Consider the following 16,725-nt stretch of genomic DNA (forward strand, 5'->3'; position numbering starts at 1 on the left):
AAGTGGCAGGAGAAAAGTTGAGTTAATATTTATGGTGGGGAACCAAGCGCAGGACCGGAGCTTTGCCGGGTGGTCCTGCTGACTGTCACCACCACCAGCCATGGCCGGTGTCCCAAGGCAGGGGTTGGATGAGTCATTTTTGCCTGGCGGAGGAGGCTGGGCCCCTCTGGTTTATCTGGGCGGTTTGGTGTTTCGTGGTAGCAGACTCTGCCGTGCAAGCAGCATGGTGCATTATGGATCTGGTGCTGTCTGAGGCTTCCTGCAGCCGCAGCAGAGCCCATGACACTAGGATGTTATTACAAAGCACCAATGAGCAGCGCATTGCCAGGTGCCGGGACCACAGGGTGTCATATTCAAGAGCAGGGACCAACAGGCGGGCCTTAGAATTCTGCCTCCACCACTGACAGGCCTTGGGGCCTAGAAGAAACCACTATCCACCCCTCCACCCTCCCTGCCCCCGAAATCTCTCTCTTCCTCTGTCAGTGATCATCTCTAAGGCAGAGAAAATGACTGAGTCCAGCGACTGGTGCGGTGTAAGTCCTGCATGCACGTTGGGGGCTGTTGCTCAACATTCAAAGACAATAGACGGAATCAAGGAAACAGTCCAGGCCACAGAGGACAACTCAGACCTGAGTCAGAGCCCCCGTGCAGGGCCACTGTTCCCTCTGCTAGGACGCAAGGCTTGGTTGGACTGCAGAACCCAGCCCCTTTGGAGCTCCGCCCTCGGGTGGGACGAGCCTGCCCCCTGGTGGCCAAATTGACACCAGCTTACGCCAACAGTCCAGCAGGGTGCTGTGGCCTGGCCCAGGATGAGCCGGATGAAGGCAGAAGAGACACTGAACTCCTGTGCTGCAGACGTGATAACGACCTCGGTCAGCGGCCTGGCTTTGAAACTTGCCAGTCCTTCATCTTCTCTGCACTTTGCTGAGCTATTCCCATCATCCTCTGGGGAGGGGCAGAGACAGAACCTCCCTTTTGCCCTGAAGGGTGACACTGTCTCCACTTTGGCCTGTCCCCTCTTAGTGTCTCAACTCACCCAGGGAGAAGCCTCTCAAACCCTCTTCTCCCCCAGGAAGGCCCCGTCCGTTACATGGCCTTGGGTCATTCAGGACAGCCTGGCTCCACCCTGCCCAGCCCCCACCCCGGCTCCCCGTGGCAGTTCTGACATGACCTCCTCCGGAGAAGCCCAGCGGTCTGGGGGTCCAGCCCGTCCTCAGCGGCATGTCCCTTGCTCCCTGAGTGAGCTCAGGGTCTGCTCTGTTTCCTGCCTAAGTGACAACCTCAGGCCCAGACACATTTACTTCTTTTTCTTTGGGGACTGCGCCATCATCCTCCCGAAGCTGTTGTAACCCTGGGACATTTCAATAATTTTGCTGTGGCCAGAGATCCCCCAACGGGGATGCTTTCCGATTTTGTGTTCCCCCTGACCGAAGCCAGGAGCCGACTGCACCCTTCCCTGGCTCACCCCGAGGGTGACCACCGCTGGGCGGTCAGCAAAACTCAGCCCTGAACCTCGCCCCTCCCTAATTCTCTCCCTTCCTTACGCGAATGTCTGATCCAATCAATTCATCTGGCGGAAGGGAAAGATCCCATCAGGGTTAAGGGCTAGAGATTGAGGAATCTAATTAGGTATTGATTTCTGATTGGATGATGATCGTTGAAAAGGGGAAGATGCGACTACAAAGGTCTATAGAAGCCTCGGACACCCAAGAAGAGACACAGAAACTCACCTCTGGAGTCCCTGCTGGGGTCTCCACCTGGTCTGAGGTGTGAGCGCCCAGCCAACCGCATCAGCGCAGGTAAGCTGCCCCCTCCACTGGGGACGGCCCCTCTTACCTAACGCAGCTGGTCTCCCACGGTGACACGCAGCCTGAGATGGCACAGAGACCTTTCTCTTTTCTTTTTTCGCAGACCAGCAGATTTCAGTCTTCGGTTTTGCCTCTAAGTGTAGTTTTGCTCAAATCCCAAGCATTTGGATTTCTGATTTGGTTTGCTATTTTTAAATATCTTAACGGAGCCAATTTTATTTTATTTTTGTGTGTGTGTTTCTACTTCTGTTATTTTCATTTTTGTTCTTTTTGTTTTGTTCCTTTTCATTTTCACATGTATGGTTTTTGTTTTGTTTTGGGTTTCTTTTTGTCCCATTTAAAAAGTTTAAAGATGGCCTTCCAGCCAAGATGGAAGTGTAGGTAGACACACTGTGCCTCCTCACATGACCAAAAGGACAAAAACAAATTTAAAAACAAAAAAACAACCAGAACTGACAGAAAATCGAACTGTATGGAAGGCCAACAACCAAGGAATTAAAGAAGAAACATTCATCCAGACCAGTAGGAGGGGCAGAACAGGCAGCCAGGCAGAGAGGACCCTCAGCAAGGTGGTCGGTAGAGGACTGGTCAGGTGAGGTGGTGGCTGGCAGACTGGGCAGTCCCACATTCACGGGCAGATAAACTGGGAGGAACAACTGGGGAGCAAAACAGACCTCGCAACCCAGGGCTCCAGCGCAGGGAAATAAAGCCTCAAACCTCTGATTGAAAACACCTGTGGGGGATTGCGGCAGCAGCAGGAGAAACTCCCAGCCTCATAGAGAGTTCCTCGGAGAGACCCACAGGGTCCTAGAACATACACAAACCCACCCACCTGGGAATCAGCACCAGAAGGGCCCAATTTGCTGGTGGCTAGTGGAGGGAGTGACTGAAAGCCAGCTGAGAGCTGAGCAAGGAGCATTGTTCCCTCTCTGAGCCCTTCCCCACACACAGCAGTGAGACAACACAGCCACGTGGGTTGCTGCACCCCTTACTACGTAACAGGTGTGCCAAGACAAAAAAAATTGGCCTAAATGAAAGAACAGATCAAATCTCCTGAAAAAATACAACTAAGCAATGGAGAGATAGCCAACGTATCATATGCAGAGTTCAAAACACTGGTAATCAGGATGCTCACAGAAATAGTTGAGTATGGTCGCAAAATAGAAGAAAAAGTGAAGGCTATGAAAAGTGAAATAAAGGAAAATGTATAGGAAACCAACAGTGACAGGAAGGAGACTGAGCCTCAAATCAATGCTTTGGACCAGAAGGAAGAAATAAACATTCAAAAAGAACAGAATGAAGAAATGGGAATTCAAAAAAATGAGGAGAGGCTTAGGAACCTCCAGGACATCTTTAAACATTCCAACATCCAAATCATAGGGGTGCCAGAAGGAGAAGAAGAAGAGCAGGAAATGGAAAACTTATTTGAAAAAAAAAATGAAGGAGAACTTCCCCAATCTGGCAAAGGAAACAAAGTTCTAGGAAGTCCAGGAAGCTCAGAGAGTCCCAAAGAAGTTGGACTCAAGGAAGCACACACCAAGGCACATCATAATTACATTACCCAAGATTAAAGATAAGGAGAGAATCTTAAAAGCAGCAAGAGGAAAGGAGACAGTTACCTATAAAGGAGTTTCCATAAAATTGTCAGCTGAATTCTCAAAAGAAACCTTGCAGACAAAAAGGGGCTGGGAAGAAGTATTCAAAGTCATGAAAGGCAAGGACCTACATCCAAGATTACTCTATCCAGCAAAGCTATCACTTAGAATGAAAAGGCAGATAAAGTTCTTCCCAGATAAGGTCAAGTTAAAGGAGTTCATCATCACCAAGCCATTATTACATGAAATGTTAAAGGGGCTTATCTATGAAAAAGAAGATGATCAAAACTATGAACAGTAAAATGACAACAAACTCACAACTATCAACCAGCGAACCTAAAAAACAAAAACAAACTAAGCAAACAACTAGAACAGAAACAGAATCACAGAAATGGAGATCACATGGAAGGTTATCAGCAGGGAGGGGGAGGAGGGGGGGGGAGAGTGGGGGGAAAAGGAACAGGGAATAAGAAGCATAAATGGTAGATACAAAATAGACAGGAGGAGGTTACGAATAGTATAGGAAATGTAGAAGCCAAAGAGCTTATATGTATGACCCATGGACATGAACTAAGGCGGGGCGGGGGGGGAATGGGGGCAGGAGGGGGTGTGCAGGGCATAGGGAATGAAGGGGGAAAATGGGACAACTGTAATGGCATGATCAATAAAATATATTTGTAAAATGTTAACTATGAATGGCATGCATTTGAGGGGCGTCTTCCCCCAGTGGGCTGACTATGGGAACGGAGGGTGTAGGCTGATTGGGCCTCATGACGTCTCCGTTTCCGTCCCTTCGGGGCAACCAATGGTCTGCCAGTTCCCCTCCAGAAGGGCGGGGCCAGCTTTCAGGCGCCTCCGTCCCCACTTCCCGGTTGCACTAGAATCAGAGATGTGGGTGCCTCTGAGATGCTTGTTTGGGGCCAGCAGGGGCAGACTGCAGCTGGGTAAACTGAGGCCATCACCATCACCAGGGGGTGGCTTTGGCTCTGAGATGAGTCTTCTGAAGGGGGGCGGGGGGGTCAGACGCTGGGGGGGGCTCGTGCTTGTCCTGACAGGGATGCTTTGTCTTCTAGACGTGTCCACGGGATTCCCTCCGGAACAGAACGAAGATGAGCTTCCAGACTCCACCCAGACTCCTGGACCTGGCGGGCCAGAGCCTGCTGAGGGACAGGGTGTTGTCTGCCAGGGATCTGGAGTGCCTGCCCTCCGACCTCTTCCCGCCACTGTTCATGCAGGCCTTCTCGGGGAGACACAGGGCGTCCCTGAAGACCATGGTGTGCGCCTGGCCCTTCGACTACCTCCCTCTGGGGACCCTGATGAAGACGCCTCAGGGCAGGACCCTACAGGCTGTGTTCGACGGGCTCGACATCCTGCTTGCCCAGAAGGTTCGCCCCAGGTGAGGCCGATCCAGGGAGCCCCACAGGGTCCTGGGCATCCCGGAAGACAGCTGGGGCCCGGCAGGGTAGAGGGCCGAGGGGGTGGGCCAGAGGTTTCTGAGGGTGACAGGGACATTCGGAGAAGCTTGGAGGCCTGCTTACAAGGCAGGGGCACCCGAAAAAACATGCCCTGCGTCCTCCCTGTGGTACTTAAAGGCACTAGCCCTGCTGGCCAGGAAGTGTGGAGGGGAAGGAGATGGAGACACACAACGCAGAGAAGGAAGAAGAGGGCACAGGAGAAACTGATGTTGGGGTGCAGAGTGAAAGCTTGGGGGTGGTGGAGTCCAATCGTTGCCTCAAGTTCTCAGGCGCTCGGGCTCACTCAGATCCGCTCTCATTCTGTTGGCCGAAGAGCATCTCAGCCAGTGCCCCCGTTTCCCCTGCAGGAGGTGGAGACTGCGGGTGCTGGATTTACGGGACACCGGCCAGGACTTCTGGAGCAGGTGGTCTGCAGCCAGGGCCGAGGGGGACTCTGAGACCGGGCCCGGGGCCGAGGGCAGCTCCGGGATGCAGCAGCCCTTGGTCCCCCTGGAGGTGTTCATAGACCTTCGCTTCAGCAATAGGATCCAGGACCATTTCCTCACCTACGTCATCTCATGGGCCAAGAGGAGGGAAGGGTCCCTCCACCTGTGCTGTAAGACGCTGGACATTTCGGGAGTGCCCGTCAGGAACATCAAGTCCCTGGCCTTGGTGCAGCTGAGCTGCATCCAGGAGGTGTATGTGAATTGCCCCTGGAACCTGTCCAGTCTGGGGACGTTTGCTTCTTACCTGGGTCAGATGACTAACGTGCAGAGCCTCTGTCTGTCCCACATCCACCTGCCGGCCTCCAGGGAGGAGAAGCGGGTGGAGGAGTTCCATATCATCAGGTTCACCTCTCAGTTCCTCCGGCTGCAGCACCTGCGGGATCTCTACTTGGAATCTCCCGCCTTTCTCACGGGCCATCTGGACAAGTTGCTCAGGTGAGCTGTGGGACAGGGGGCGTGGCGGCAAGATGTCAAGCGTTTTGTCTCATTTGCTGCTCTGAAGGGTGGTATCACGCAGCCCCCACCCCCACCCCAAAGAAAGGAGGAGGGACAAATGGGAGAGGGAGCTCGGAGCCAGCGAGGGTGGGCTTGTAAATGCCTCTTCAGGGAGAGATGTCTCAATTAAGGCGACTTCCGAAGAGGTGAGTGAAGAGGAGAAGCCGCGTGAGATGGAGCCATTTCCAAAGAAGAGCTCCGTGCCTGCCAGCTGCGTGAACACGGACGGCCCTGTCTCCGCTTCCCCGTCTGGGAGAAGAGGTTCTGTGCTCTAGGGAAGGCGAGGAGTAGATGGGAAATGCGTGATTCTGGAGACTGGGGAGGAGGGGCGCACAGGGTGACTGAAAGTGAGAGATGGTTTGCGGGGAACCCCCGCAGACTGGCCAGCCCAGCTGGTGTGGCGGGAGCGTGTGCCCAGGTGCGTTCTTTCTGCCTCAGAAGAACTAGCCTCACGTGGCCCGGATATCCCCGCACCTGGGGCCCCAGCCGTGGACAGAAGGGAGCCAGAGTGGAGAGTGTTTTTGGTTTTATCCCCCAATATTAAAATTCAGGGATGCCCATGCTTGATCGAGACGTGGTCAGGCCCCCTAAGCATGTTCCGGTGTTTTCCGTCATATCCATCCATCCTCCCGAGTGGAGTGTTCTGCCTGACAGGTGAGGAAAGGAAGTTTTGGAGAGTTCATGAACTTGACCCAGTCACATAAGTGAAAGCGAAAGGACTCCACCTGAAGCAAGACTGGGCGTCCTGGCCGTTGGCCTTTATCAGATGGTCAGAGCCACCCTGCACTTGGACAAACCGGTCCTCTGTCACCCGGAGGCCCCCTCGACCTGCCACCCACCCCCCCAGAACTAACTGCCCTGTCTCTCCCCAGCTGCCTGCAGACCCGCTTGGAGCTCTTCTCCATAACAGACACCCTGCTCACGGAATTGGACATGATGCACCTGTCCCGGTGCCCGAACCTCCGTCAGCTCACGAACCTAGATCTGAATGGCGTCTGCCTGACCGAGTTCAATCCTGAGCTCCTCTCCACGTTGCTGGAGAAGATCACGGCCACGCTCGAGGACCTGGACTTAGTTTACTGCGGGATCAGGGACGTCCAGGTCGAGGCCATTGCGCCTGCCCTGAGCTGCTGCCACCAGCTCAGGACCCTCAAGCTGTCCGGGAACCTCCTGTCCCTGGCTGCCATGGACAAGCTGCTGCGCCACACCACCGGGCTGCGCAGTCTAAACCTCGAGCTGTACCCGGCCCCTATGGAGACTTACGACGCCCACGGGGCTCTTGACCTGGAGAGATTTGACCAGATCTGCGACGAGCTGAAAGGGCTTCTGAGGGACTTAGGACAGTCCAGGACCATCCAGCTCAGCACCAACCCCTGTCCTCACTGCGGCAAGCCGGTGTCCTCTGAGTTGAAACCCATTGCATTCTCCTGCGAGAACCCTGCGTAGAGGGGTGCATCCAGCAGAAGCGTTCTCCCGGGCACGGCGAAGCTGAAACCCAGGCCCCAGGTGCAGACAGGGGACACACGCCCATGTTGCAGACATGCGTTCAGTGTGAAAGGGGAAAGGGAGGGGGTCCAGCCAGGGTGCAGGAATGCAGGGGCAGATGTTGGAGACTTGATGGGACATGAGGTGGCAAGCGTCCCGTAGAGTCGGAAACGTGAATGAATTGCGGAGTGGGGAGCTGGGCTTCCAATGCGTGGGTGGGAGTTACCCTGGGGTGGACGGTTTTAAAGGAATGGTCGGAAATAAAGAAAATTTCCATGACTCCAGTCTGGTCCTCCATGATAGGTTAACCTGTGTCGTCCCCCCCGCCCCGCCCTGTGTACGCGTCAGGGCTCTCCAGGTACCGAGGAAAAGGAAAGAGGGCGCTGAGGTGTCAGGGTCAGGAACCCTAGCCGCTGGGATGCGGTGCGGCTGCAGGGCTCCAGCGGTGTCTGTGTCATCCCCTCCGGCCCTTCCCTTCTCTCTGGGGCTTCTCGCACCTCCTCTCGGCCGCTCGGTGGGCTCACACAACTGGAACACACGAAGTGGCCAAGGAGGCCCCGCAGCAAGGGGACCTCCCTGCGGACTCAGGCGGTGACCCTGGACATGAGCATTCGTCAGGCTTCTCCGGGCAGACCCATAAGCCTCAGTCCCCAGCCGATGGCTGTGCCAGGGAGGGTTCGCCGCACGGGGCAGGGCCCCTGGTCTGGAAGGAGTGGTCCACGCTGCAGGTCCAGGCTGGGCCTCCCCGACCCACGCCTGTCATCCTAGTGGGTCGCCGTGCTTCTGAAATGGACCTGCATGTGGCCAGTAAAAACATCCACACTCCTTTTAGCAACATGGTAAAATTATTCGGGCATATAGCATTTTTTTCTTTGTGTTTCTACACCGTGATACAAGTATAACCTTTTGGGGGGCTAGGTCATATGGATGAGAGATTGACTTGGCTCCCCTAACGCCTCCCGACACTCCCTCTCGGGGAAGACTACAACAGCATGCTTTGAAATCAGTGTGTCAGGATGGGTAACAGAAATGGCCTGGCTTGGGCTGAGTCCCTGTGTCGTCGGGCAGGGTTCTGCGGACTCACCAGCAGGAGATTCAGCTCAGGGATTGGCTGTGCAGACACGGAGACTGAGAAGTCCCATCATCTGCCATCTGCTGGCGAGAGAACTGCAAAGCTGATGGTGTGACTCAGTCCAAGTCCGGAGGCCTGGGGGCGGGGGGTGGGGAGCCCACGGTGCAACCCCCAGTCTGAGGCCAAGGGCCTGAGAACACAGGGCAGCGGGTAGAAGTCCTGGAGGTTGAAGCCGGGAGAGCCAGGAGCTCCGATGTCCATGGGCAGGAAGAGAGGCACATCTTAGCCCAAGAAGAGAATTCATCCCTCCTTCCCCTTTTGGTTCCATTGGGCTCCAGGAGATTCTGGGCTTGGTCACTGAATCAAATGCTAATCCCTTCAGCCACACCCAGGATTGGTTCCACTGATCTCTGCATCCCTTAGCGGGGGGGGTCAGGTTGACACAGAATTAACCCATCACGGTGACACCCCACACAAAGGGCAGCCGGATGAGGACCCCAGCTGAGGATGCAGGGGCTGGTGCTGTTGGGGGCGGGAGGGGACCTCGGGCCCGAAGCTCAGTTTCCCTGCAAAATGAGGATCTTGGAGCCCACTCAGCTGAGGGGGTTCTTGCAGGTTCCAACGAGATGGTGCATGTTGAGGGCAGTGGATTTTTCCTTCTTTTTCCCTCCCAGGAGAAGCCCCCAGCATTCACCCCTCAATCGTATCCTCTACTCATCAGAACGTGGAGGAGAGCAGAGCACAGGGCACGCAATGGAACTCAGCTTCCACCTCAGCCACCAAAGGTCACGATTTCCCGAACAGGCCTAGCAGTCAGCCTGGGGGGAGGGGCGGGGAGGGAGGGGGAGAGGGGCTTTGAAATGTGAAAGATTGGATTTATACCCGGTGATTAGCAAAAAAAAAAAAAAAAAAAAAAAATTCCAAGCTGTAGGATTCAAGCGCCACCTGCTGGTCAGACTGGGTGACATGTTAGTGTTGAAAGCCGGGCCGTGCTCTTTTTAAAAAATATCTGCTCTTCCAACAACAAAAAAAAACACCAATTTTTTTTTAAAAATTAAAAATATAAAAGTAAAAAAATCTGATATCATATAGATGCCATTTGAGTGTATTTATGTTGTGATTTGTGCAAGTATTAAAGACACAAATTGCCTTTTAAAAGGATAAAGGAAATTTAGTGCTTTTAAAGAATGCACGTATTTTTAAAAAATGTTTAACTTGGTTCAGAGCCTCAAAACAAACTTTAAAACTGATTTTAAAGATCAATGACCAAGAATTTTTTCTTTTAAAAAATATTTAGAATAATAAAATTTTAGAGCTGGAAGGATTACAGTTACATTTTTAAAGGTGGACTTTATTTTTTAGAGCAGTTTCGGTTCACAGCAAAATTGAGCAGAAGGCAGACAGAGTTCCCACGGACCCCCGCCCGTCCCCACGCACGGCCTCCCCACCGTCAGCACCCCCGCCGGGCGGTCCATTTGATACAACTGCTGGGCCGAGCCCGCCACCCCCTTACCACCCGGAGTCGGTAACTGGCATTACCGTTCGCTCTCAGTATTGTACAGTCTACGGCTTTTAGCAAATGTATGAAGACACGTACCCACTGTTGTGGTTTTGCACAGAGTCATTTCATTGCCCTAAAAGTCCCTTTTGTCTTCCAGAAGTCGTATAGCTCTAGTTTTCATGTGTAGATATATAACCCATTTCCAGTTCATTTTTATATATGGTGAGAGTGAGTTTTTTTATTGTTGGTCCCACGTGGATGTTCTGTGGTTGTGGCACCATTGGTTGAAAAGACCTTTATTTCTCCATCGAATCACCTTGGCACCTTACCGAAACTGACTACGCATGCGGGGGCCTGCCTTACACAGGGGCATTCTCTGTTCTGCTCCGTTAACCTGCGTGTTGACGCCACACTCTTGGTTACTGTGGCTTTCTACTAAGTCTTGAAATCAGGTGGTGTGAGTCTTCCAAAACATTATAGTTTTATAAAACTGATTCCAGGCTAAACAGAGTTGTTTGCATTTCCACACACATTTCAAAAGAAGCCTGTCAACTCTACCAAATAAAGCCTAATGGAATTTTGATTAGGATCAGAATCTATAGATTTGGGGAAATCGACATTTTAACCACATGAAGTCTTTCAGTGCATGAAAATGCTGTCTCCATTTACTCAGGAACTCTTTAATTTCTTCCCACCCTACTTTATAGTTTTTAATGTTCGGGTCCTGAACACACTTTATTCCACTTACCCCATCATGCCTTTGGGTGCGCTAGTAAGTGGGGTTTCAAATTCAATTTCCAACTGTTTGTAACTCACAGCTAGCATGGAAACACAATTGGTTGTTATACAATATATTGATCTTGTAGCCTGTGATTTTGCTTAATTCAGTCCATTCTGGTGGTTCTGGTGTGGATCCTATATACGCTTTCATCTGTGGGTGTTTACATTGTTTGTGGGGATAGCGGTTACTTCTTCTTTTGCAACTTGTATGGCTTTTCTTTCTCTTCACCGCCTTGTGCCTGACCTTGGGAGAAAGCATTCAGTTCTTCATGATTAGGTAGGAATTTGGCTACAGGTTTTTTTGAGACTGGCTTTGATCATACTGAGAAATTTTGTTTCTATTTCACTGAGAGTTTTTTTTTAATGACACTATTTTTTAAAAGATCTTATTTATTCATTTTTAGAGAGGGAAGGGAGGGAGAAAGAAAGAGAGAAAAACATCAATGTGCGGTTGCTGGGGGCCGTGGCCTGCAACCCAGGCATGTGTCCTGACTGGGAATCGAACCTGCGATGCTTTGGTTTGCAGCCTGAGCTCAATCCACTGAGCTACGCCAGCCAGGTTACTGAGAGTTTTTTAAAAATCACAAATAGATCATTGAATTTTGTCAAATGCGCTTTTTTTTGGCACTATTGAGATGATCATATGTTTTCTTGCTTTTATTCCATTGATATGGTTAGTTAGAGTGATTGATTTTCTAATGTTAAGCCAATCTTGCATTCCTGGAATAAACCTCTCCTGGTCATTAAATCACTGGAAGAGGGGGAGGGAGATGGGATTGGCAGAGGTGGGGGTGGGGGGCAGAGGTGAAAGGTAGGAGGCAGAGGTGGGGGGTGGGGGGCAGAGGCGACCAGAGACAGTGGCCGTAAGTGGTAGCTGGGCCTTCACTTTACTATAGTTTCCCAACCGTGTACATATGTATTTATGTGTGTATATATTATCATATAGCCTTTCGTTTGTATGTATTTTTCACAATAAAGTGTGTTATAATAAAGAGTAATAACAGGCTAATAAATTTGAACATCAAAACCAAAAGGAAAAGTTCCTGGAGAAATGGGAAATGACAATATTTGTGCAAGAAGAAACACGTTCTGGAACAGATGGGTCAGAGAACCGGGACTGGAAACCGAAGAGCCTACCCTCCCTGCAGCTCCATTTCCACGCGCTTCTCTGCGCCCCGTGGGACATGAGACGTCCCAGGACACGGACGGTAGGAAGAGCCGTGCGTTCATTCCGTGGGGCCAGCCAGGCCCTGCGCTTCACACCGAGTAAGGGCGTGAGGAGGAGAGTGTTGTAAATTACGGGCCCGTTTGGCAAAAATTCTTAACTTGGTTAACTAAGTCCACATGTATTAAAAAGTAATCTGTCGTGACCAAGGGAAGTTCATTTCAGGAATAAAGCAAATCTCTGAAAACCATCGGTGTAATTCACCACCCTGACGGGCTAAAGAAGGGAAACCACAGTTGGTTTCAAAAATTCAGAAAAGAATGTTATAGAAATCAAATTGTATTCATGTTAAGAAAAATTCTTTTTTCTTAAAGATTTTATTTATTTATTTTTAGAGAGAAGGGAAGGTAAGGACAAAGAGATGGAGAGAAACATCAACGTGTGGTTGCCTCTCACATGCCCCCCATTAGAGGACCTGGCCTGCAACCCAGGCATGTGCCCCGACTAGGAATCAAACCAGTGACCCTTTGGTTCACAGGCCGGCACTCAATCCACTGAGCTACACCAGCCAGGGCAAGAAAAATTCTTTGAAAAATTAAATGGCATGTACTCAAAACGCATATTAAATGTCAGATGCAGTGCAGAAACTTTACCTACCTTCTGACTGGGATAAAATAAGGCCCCCAGAACCTTTGCATATAGGGGCAAGGACAGTATTCCAGGTATCAGCAGAGACTCGGAACCAGACCGACTAACTGAGGTTCAGAACTGGCTCAGTGCTCACTGGCCTCGTGTGACCTTGCAGAGCTGGCTTCGTCTCTCTGCGCCTCGGTTTCCTCACCCATAAAATGGGCATCATAATGATATCCCCATGCCGAGTGGCAGTGGTGTTTGCCACAGAGCAAGTGCTATTACTATTGTTATTGTTGCTCTTATATCTTTTTTTTAGAATTTATTTATTTATTTTTAGAGAGGGAAGGGAGGGAGAAAGAGAGAGAGAAACATCAATGTGCGGTTGCTGGGGGCTGTGGCCTGCAACCCAGGCATGTGCCCTGACTGGGAATCGAACCTGCAACACTTTGGTTCGCAGCCCGCGCTCAATCCACTGAGCTACGCCAGCCAGGATTGCTCTTATATCTTAAAAAATATGCTACTGAGTGAAAACATTAAGAGAACAAGGTCTACAGTCAAGGTGATAGTCAGTCCATCCAGGTACTCCTGCTGTTCAGGAAGTACTTATGGCCACCTTAAACGTAGACCTCTTAGTTCTTTCATATTTTCTCATAAAACTGGCTAGGACCCTTAACGCGACGTGGGATGACAGCAGTGTTAGCAGACCCATCAGGGCACACAGGCCACGGGCTTCTGTTAAGGTGCCATTCATCATGACACTCACTGTCTGTTCCTGGAAGATGCCCTTGACCGACAGACCTCTCTGAACTGATAAGGCGTCACCCTGGTCAGACACCTCTGGTGAAGTTAAATGGTTCCGCCAATGCTCCCCGAAGCTAGAATTTTTCCCTTAGGTATAACACAGGTAACCCACCTGCAGTGCCGCTACAGAGATTTCCACGGAGCGGCCTGGGTCTGGGTCTGGGGACATTCAGAGGGGCTCAGACCCCTGCTGGGTCTCCTCCCCCAAAGGATGCTGTCACCGTCAGGGTCCTGGCTGTCATCGGTCTCCCTTGCCACCGTCCTCGGAAATATCCAGCCCTGAGCTGCTCAGACAACATTGCTGGTGGAAGAGCTTCCTTATGAGAGGGGTCACTCATTACCCTCCGGGAACAGCACCGTGGTCCCCCGACGTGATGAGGAAGTAAAGTGTCCTAGATGTTCGTCATCAGGCTGCGTGCTCCCGGATGCAAACCCCTTTCTGCGCAGATAACGGAGAGCTTTCTCTGTGTGGGTCAGTGTGGCCGCCATTCGTGGGCACCTGCGTATCTCGTGTCGGTCTCTCAAGGAGAGCCTGGCCCAGGGAGGGGTGCAGGCACATGGGGTTGACCAGGCTGGGGGCGAGGGAGCTCTCGGGAGAAGAGCAGCAGAGGTGCAGGCAGGGCGGGGAAAGGAGCCTAGCAAGGCTGTGGTCCCAGCTGGACCCCACTTCCCCTGCACCCCCAGGAGGCTCCAGAGTGTGGAGCACACCACCGCGTAGGGCCCACTTGGGGGTCAGGGGCTGGGCTGACAGGGAGGCTTCACTTCTTTGGGGGTGACTCTCTGTAAGACGTGGGCCACTAGCAATCAACACTCCCAGCCGTTAGGGACGGGTGTGCCCAGTACAGGCATCTGTACGGGACTCCGAGTCCACCATACTGATCAGACCTGTCTCTAGCTGAAGAGATGGCTCGGTGGGCTCGGCTCCTCAGTGGCCAGGAGATGCACAGCGGGTTGTCGGCCAGAAGACTGTGACAGCAACGCCAGTGGCTCCGGGAACTCGGGGCCTGGGTGCTGTCGCAGCTGCAAAGTGCGAAAGGACAGCAGGGCTCCAAAAAGACACCTGAGGAAAACTGTGCCCCGTGGAGGCTGTGGGCTCTCATCGAGCCCTCATGTGTGTGTGTGTGTGTGTGTTCACGAGCACTGGGAGAGGCCATCTGAAAGTCAGCTCGCTGTTGAAACGTGGCATTTTTTCCCTTCCACTTGACACAGTGGCCTGCCTTCGAGTCCCCAGCAGCTCCGTGTGCTCCACGGCCCCAGGTGACAGACTTAACTTCCATGAAGTTTCCACCGCGGCCTGGGCCTGGCACCAGCTTTCGGCGGGACAGTGGAATCTGTCAGAGCAGGTCGGTGACCCACGGTGTCGTGGGTTCGGACGGAGGACTCCCTCTCCTTGAAAATGCAAATCCCTCCTTGGCCCCTAGAGGGAGACCTTAGCGCAGTGATTCCGGCCCATCCTACCCGCCTAGTTCTCTGAGCAGTGTCCCACCTCACGAGGTACCCTTCTTCCTCGGGAGGAAAGAGGACAGCGAGGGAACAGGACGTTCGGAAGATTTGCTTCCTTTTGTCCCTTTGCTCTGAAGCGAGGCAGACGTGCATTATTTTTAATCCTTTACTTAGCACAGAGCGTCACCTACATGTTCACCTTGTCTGGTTCGAATCCGTGACTTTTTTGGCCGATAGTCTGCGTTCAGGACAAGGAAGCAAATCAGACGTGGAACCAGACAAAGACGGGAAGGAGATGAGATAAAGGGATTTTATCCCGAGGTTCGCGCACTAGGGGACAGGGAAGTAAAAGGAAAATGGCCTCAAGGAAGACAATGCCCTTTCCAAGGAGAGACGGACGAAGTCCTAGGCACTGGAGCATTCTAGCCTGTGCTGGATGTGAGCAGGCTTTTTTTTTTTTATTTTAAATACAACTTCCTTCTGCCTAAAGTGGATACCGCTGGAGGTTCAAGTCTGTTCTGGGATAATCAAGAAACACTATTTAAAAAGCAGTTAATGGTGTGCATTATGTGCTTTTTTTCCCCTCCAGAGAAGCTCAAAATTGATTTGCCATGTTGTTATTTACTGGGGCAGCCTCCAAGAGGGCCTGCTCAAATATGATAAACAAGGCGATTAAGCTGGCAGCTGGCTCCCCACCCCACAACCCTCTGCTCATGGATTTGGCCAAACCCTTTTGGTTTCTCAACAATGCTGTTTCTCTCAGATAGAGAGAAACCTTGCCCGCCTTGCCCGCAGCGGCAGCTGCTGCTTCCTGAGTGAGCGTGCACGCCGGCGGCTCTGCGGAACGCGCCTCAGCTCTGTCTAGGTGCCACCCCGCCTCCCACCGGCAGGATGCCAGCACGCGATAAATCAAAGGGCTGTCACCTTTCACAGCAGCATATCACAGGGGACATGAACTCACTTCCAAACAAGACAGTGGTGGCCTTTCTCTCTATGGGGTAAAATGTCCCACTGCCAGGGGTGAGACGTGGTGTAGGAGTCGCAATGGGCCACATAACCTTGGCTCTGGGGGTGGCAGGAGACAGGCAGGGGGCCTCTCCTCTCTGTCTGGAATGCTTTGCCCACCCCACCCCTACTCCATCACTTTTTACTAGACCGCTCCTTCCGGTCCTCCAGGTTTCAGCTTTTATGTCACCTCCTCAGAGAAGCCCTCCCTGACCACCTCTACTGTTCCCCATCACCACCCTGTTGGTTTCCTCTCCGTGCCAAACATATCACCACTTGTAATGATGAACATTCTGTTCTTTCTAGATGACCAGCTCTGGGGGGGCGGGGCATGAGACCTCCCCTGTCTTATTTGTCAAGGTTGACCCAGCAGTGACCACAGGTCTGGCCCATGTAGGTCCTCAGGGCACGTCCTTGTTGAGACTTGAGGAGTAATAACTGGCCATTCCTCTTGCCCCTGTCTCCATATTCAGCACAGAATGAGACGATGTGGGACTTTGGCAAGTGCAGGTTCAGAGGTCGGTTACTTCCAATAACACGTGGACTGGAGACTCTAACTTGAACTGACCAGGTTAGAAGTGACCTGAGGAATATGACTTCCCTACCTGTGACCCCCCCCCAACCTGTGATCCCCCCCCGTAGTGATTTCTACCACCTCCAGGGGCCCGATAGGAATGTGCTGCCTCGCAAGATAGTGCTGGCGGAGCTCTGGCAGGGACCCTCACCGCACGGTCCATCGCCGGTGGCCGAGCCCCTCGGGAAATCAACTGGCAGGCGGCCCACTGCACGCGGGAGGCAGCGCCCCAATGACCGGAAGTACCGCTACCCAGAATCAGCCAGAGCTGTCCTCTTCCGCCGCAGGCTCAGCGTCCGCGGCGGCTCTGGTTTGCTTCCACCCAGCGCTCCCGCTGAGTCCTCTTTTCCGCACACAGCGGCGCAAGCTCCTGCGTTTGCTGTCTGTTGTTGCTTTTACATTTTTTCC

At 52.3% G+C, this 16,725-nt stretch overlaps 1 protein-coding gene across 1 annotated transcript; it reads left to right on the plus strand.

Moving 5' to 3' along the window:
* Nucleotides 1-4,512: 4,512 nt before the first annotated feature.
* Nucleotides 4,513-7,304, plus strand: LOC123831673 (PRAME family member 12-like). Its single transcript, XM_045858758.1, has 3 exons — nucleotides 4,513-4,799; nucleotides 5,226-5,798; nucleotides 6,731-7,304. The coding sequence occupies exons 1-3, from the start codon at nucleotides 4,513-4,515 to the stop codon at nucleotides 7,302-7,304; spliced, it is 1,434 nt and encodes a 477-aa protein (XP_045714714.1).
* Nucleotides 7,305-16,725: the final 9,421 nt, after the last annotated feature.

Source organism: Phyllostomus hastatus, unplaced genomic scaffold (assembly GCF_019186645.2).
Source record: "Phyllostomus hastatus isolate PE091 unplaced genomic scaffold, TTU_PhHast_1.1 phas_scaffold_182, whole genome shotgun sequence".
Lineage (NCBI taxonomy): Eukaryota > Metazoa > Chordata > Mammalia > Chiroptera > Phyllostomidae > Phyllostomus > Phyllostomus hastatus.

What these genes read in the sequence shown, in the direction of transcription:
- LOC123831673 (XM_045858758.1), top strand. Translation starts at nt 4,513, where the DNA reads ATGAGCTTCCAGACTCCACCCAGACTCCTGGACCTGGCGGGCCAGAGC. An exon ending in GCCCAGAAGGTTCGCCCCAG is followed by an intron (nt 4,800 to 5,225) that starts GTGAGGCCGATC and finishes TTTCCCCTGCAG; the next exon opens with GAGGTGGAGACTGCGGGTGC. An exon ending in CATCTGGACAAGTTGCTCAG is followed by an intron (nt 5,799 to 6,730) that starts GTGAGCTGTGGG and finishes GTCTCTCCCCAG; the next exon opens with CTGCCTGCAGACCCGCTTGG.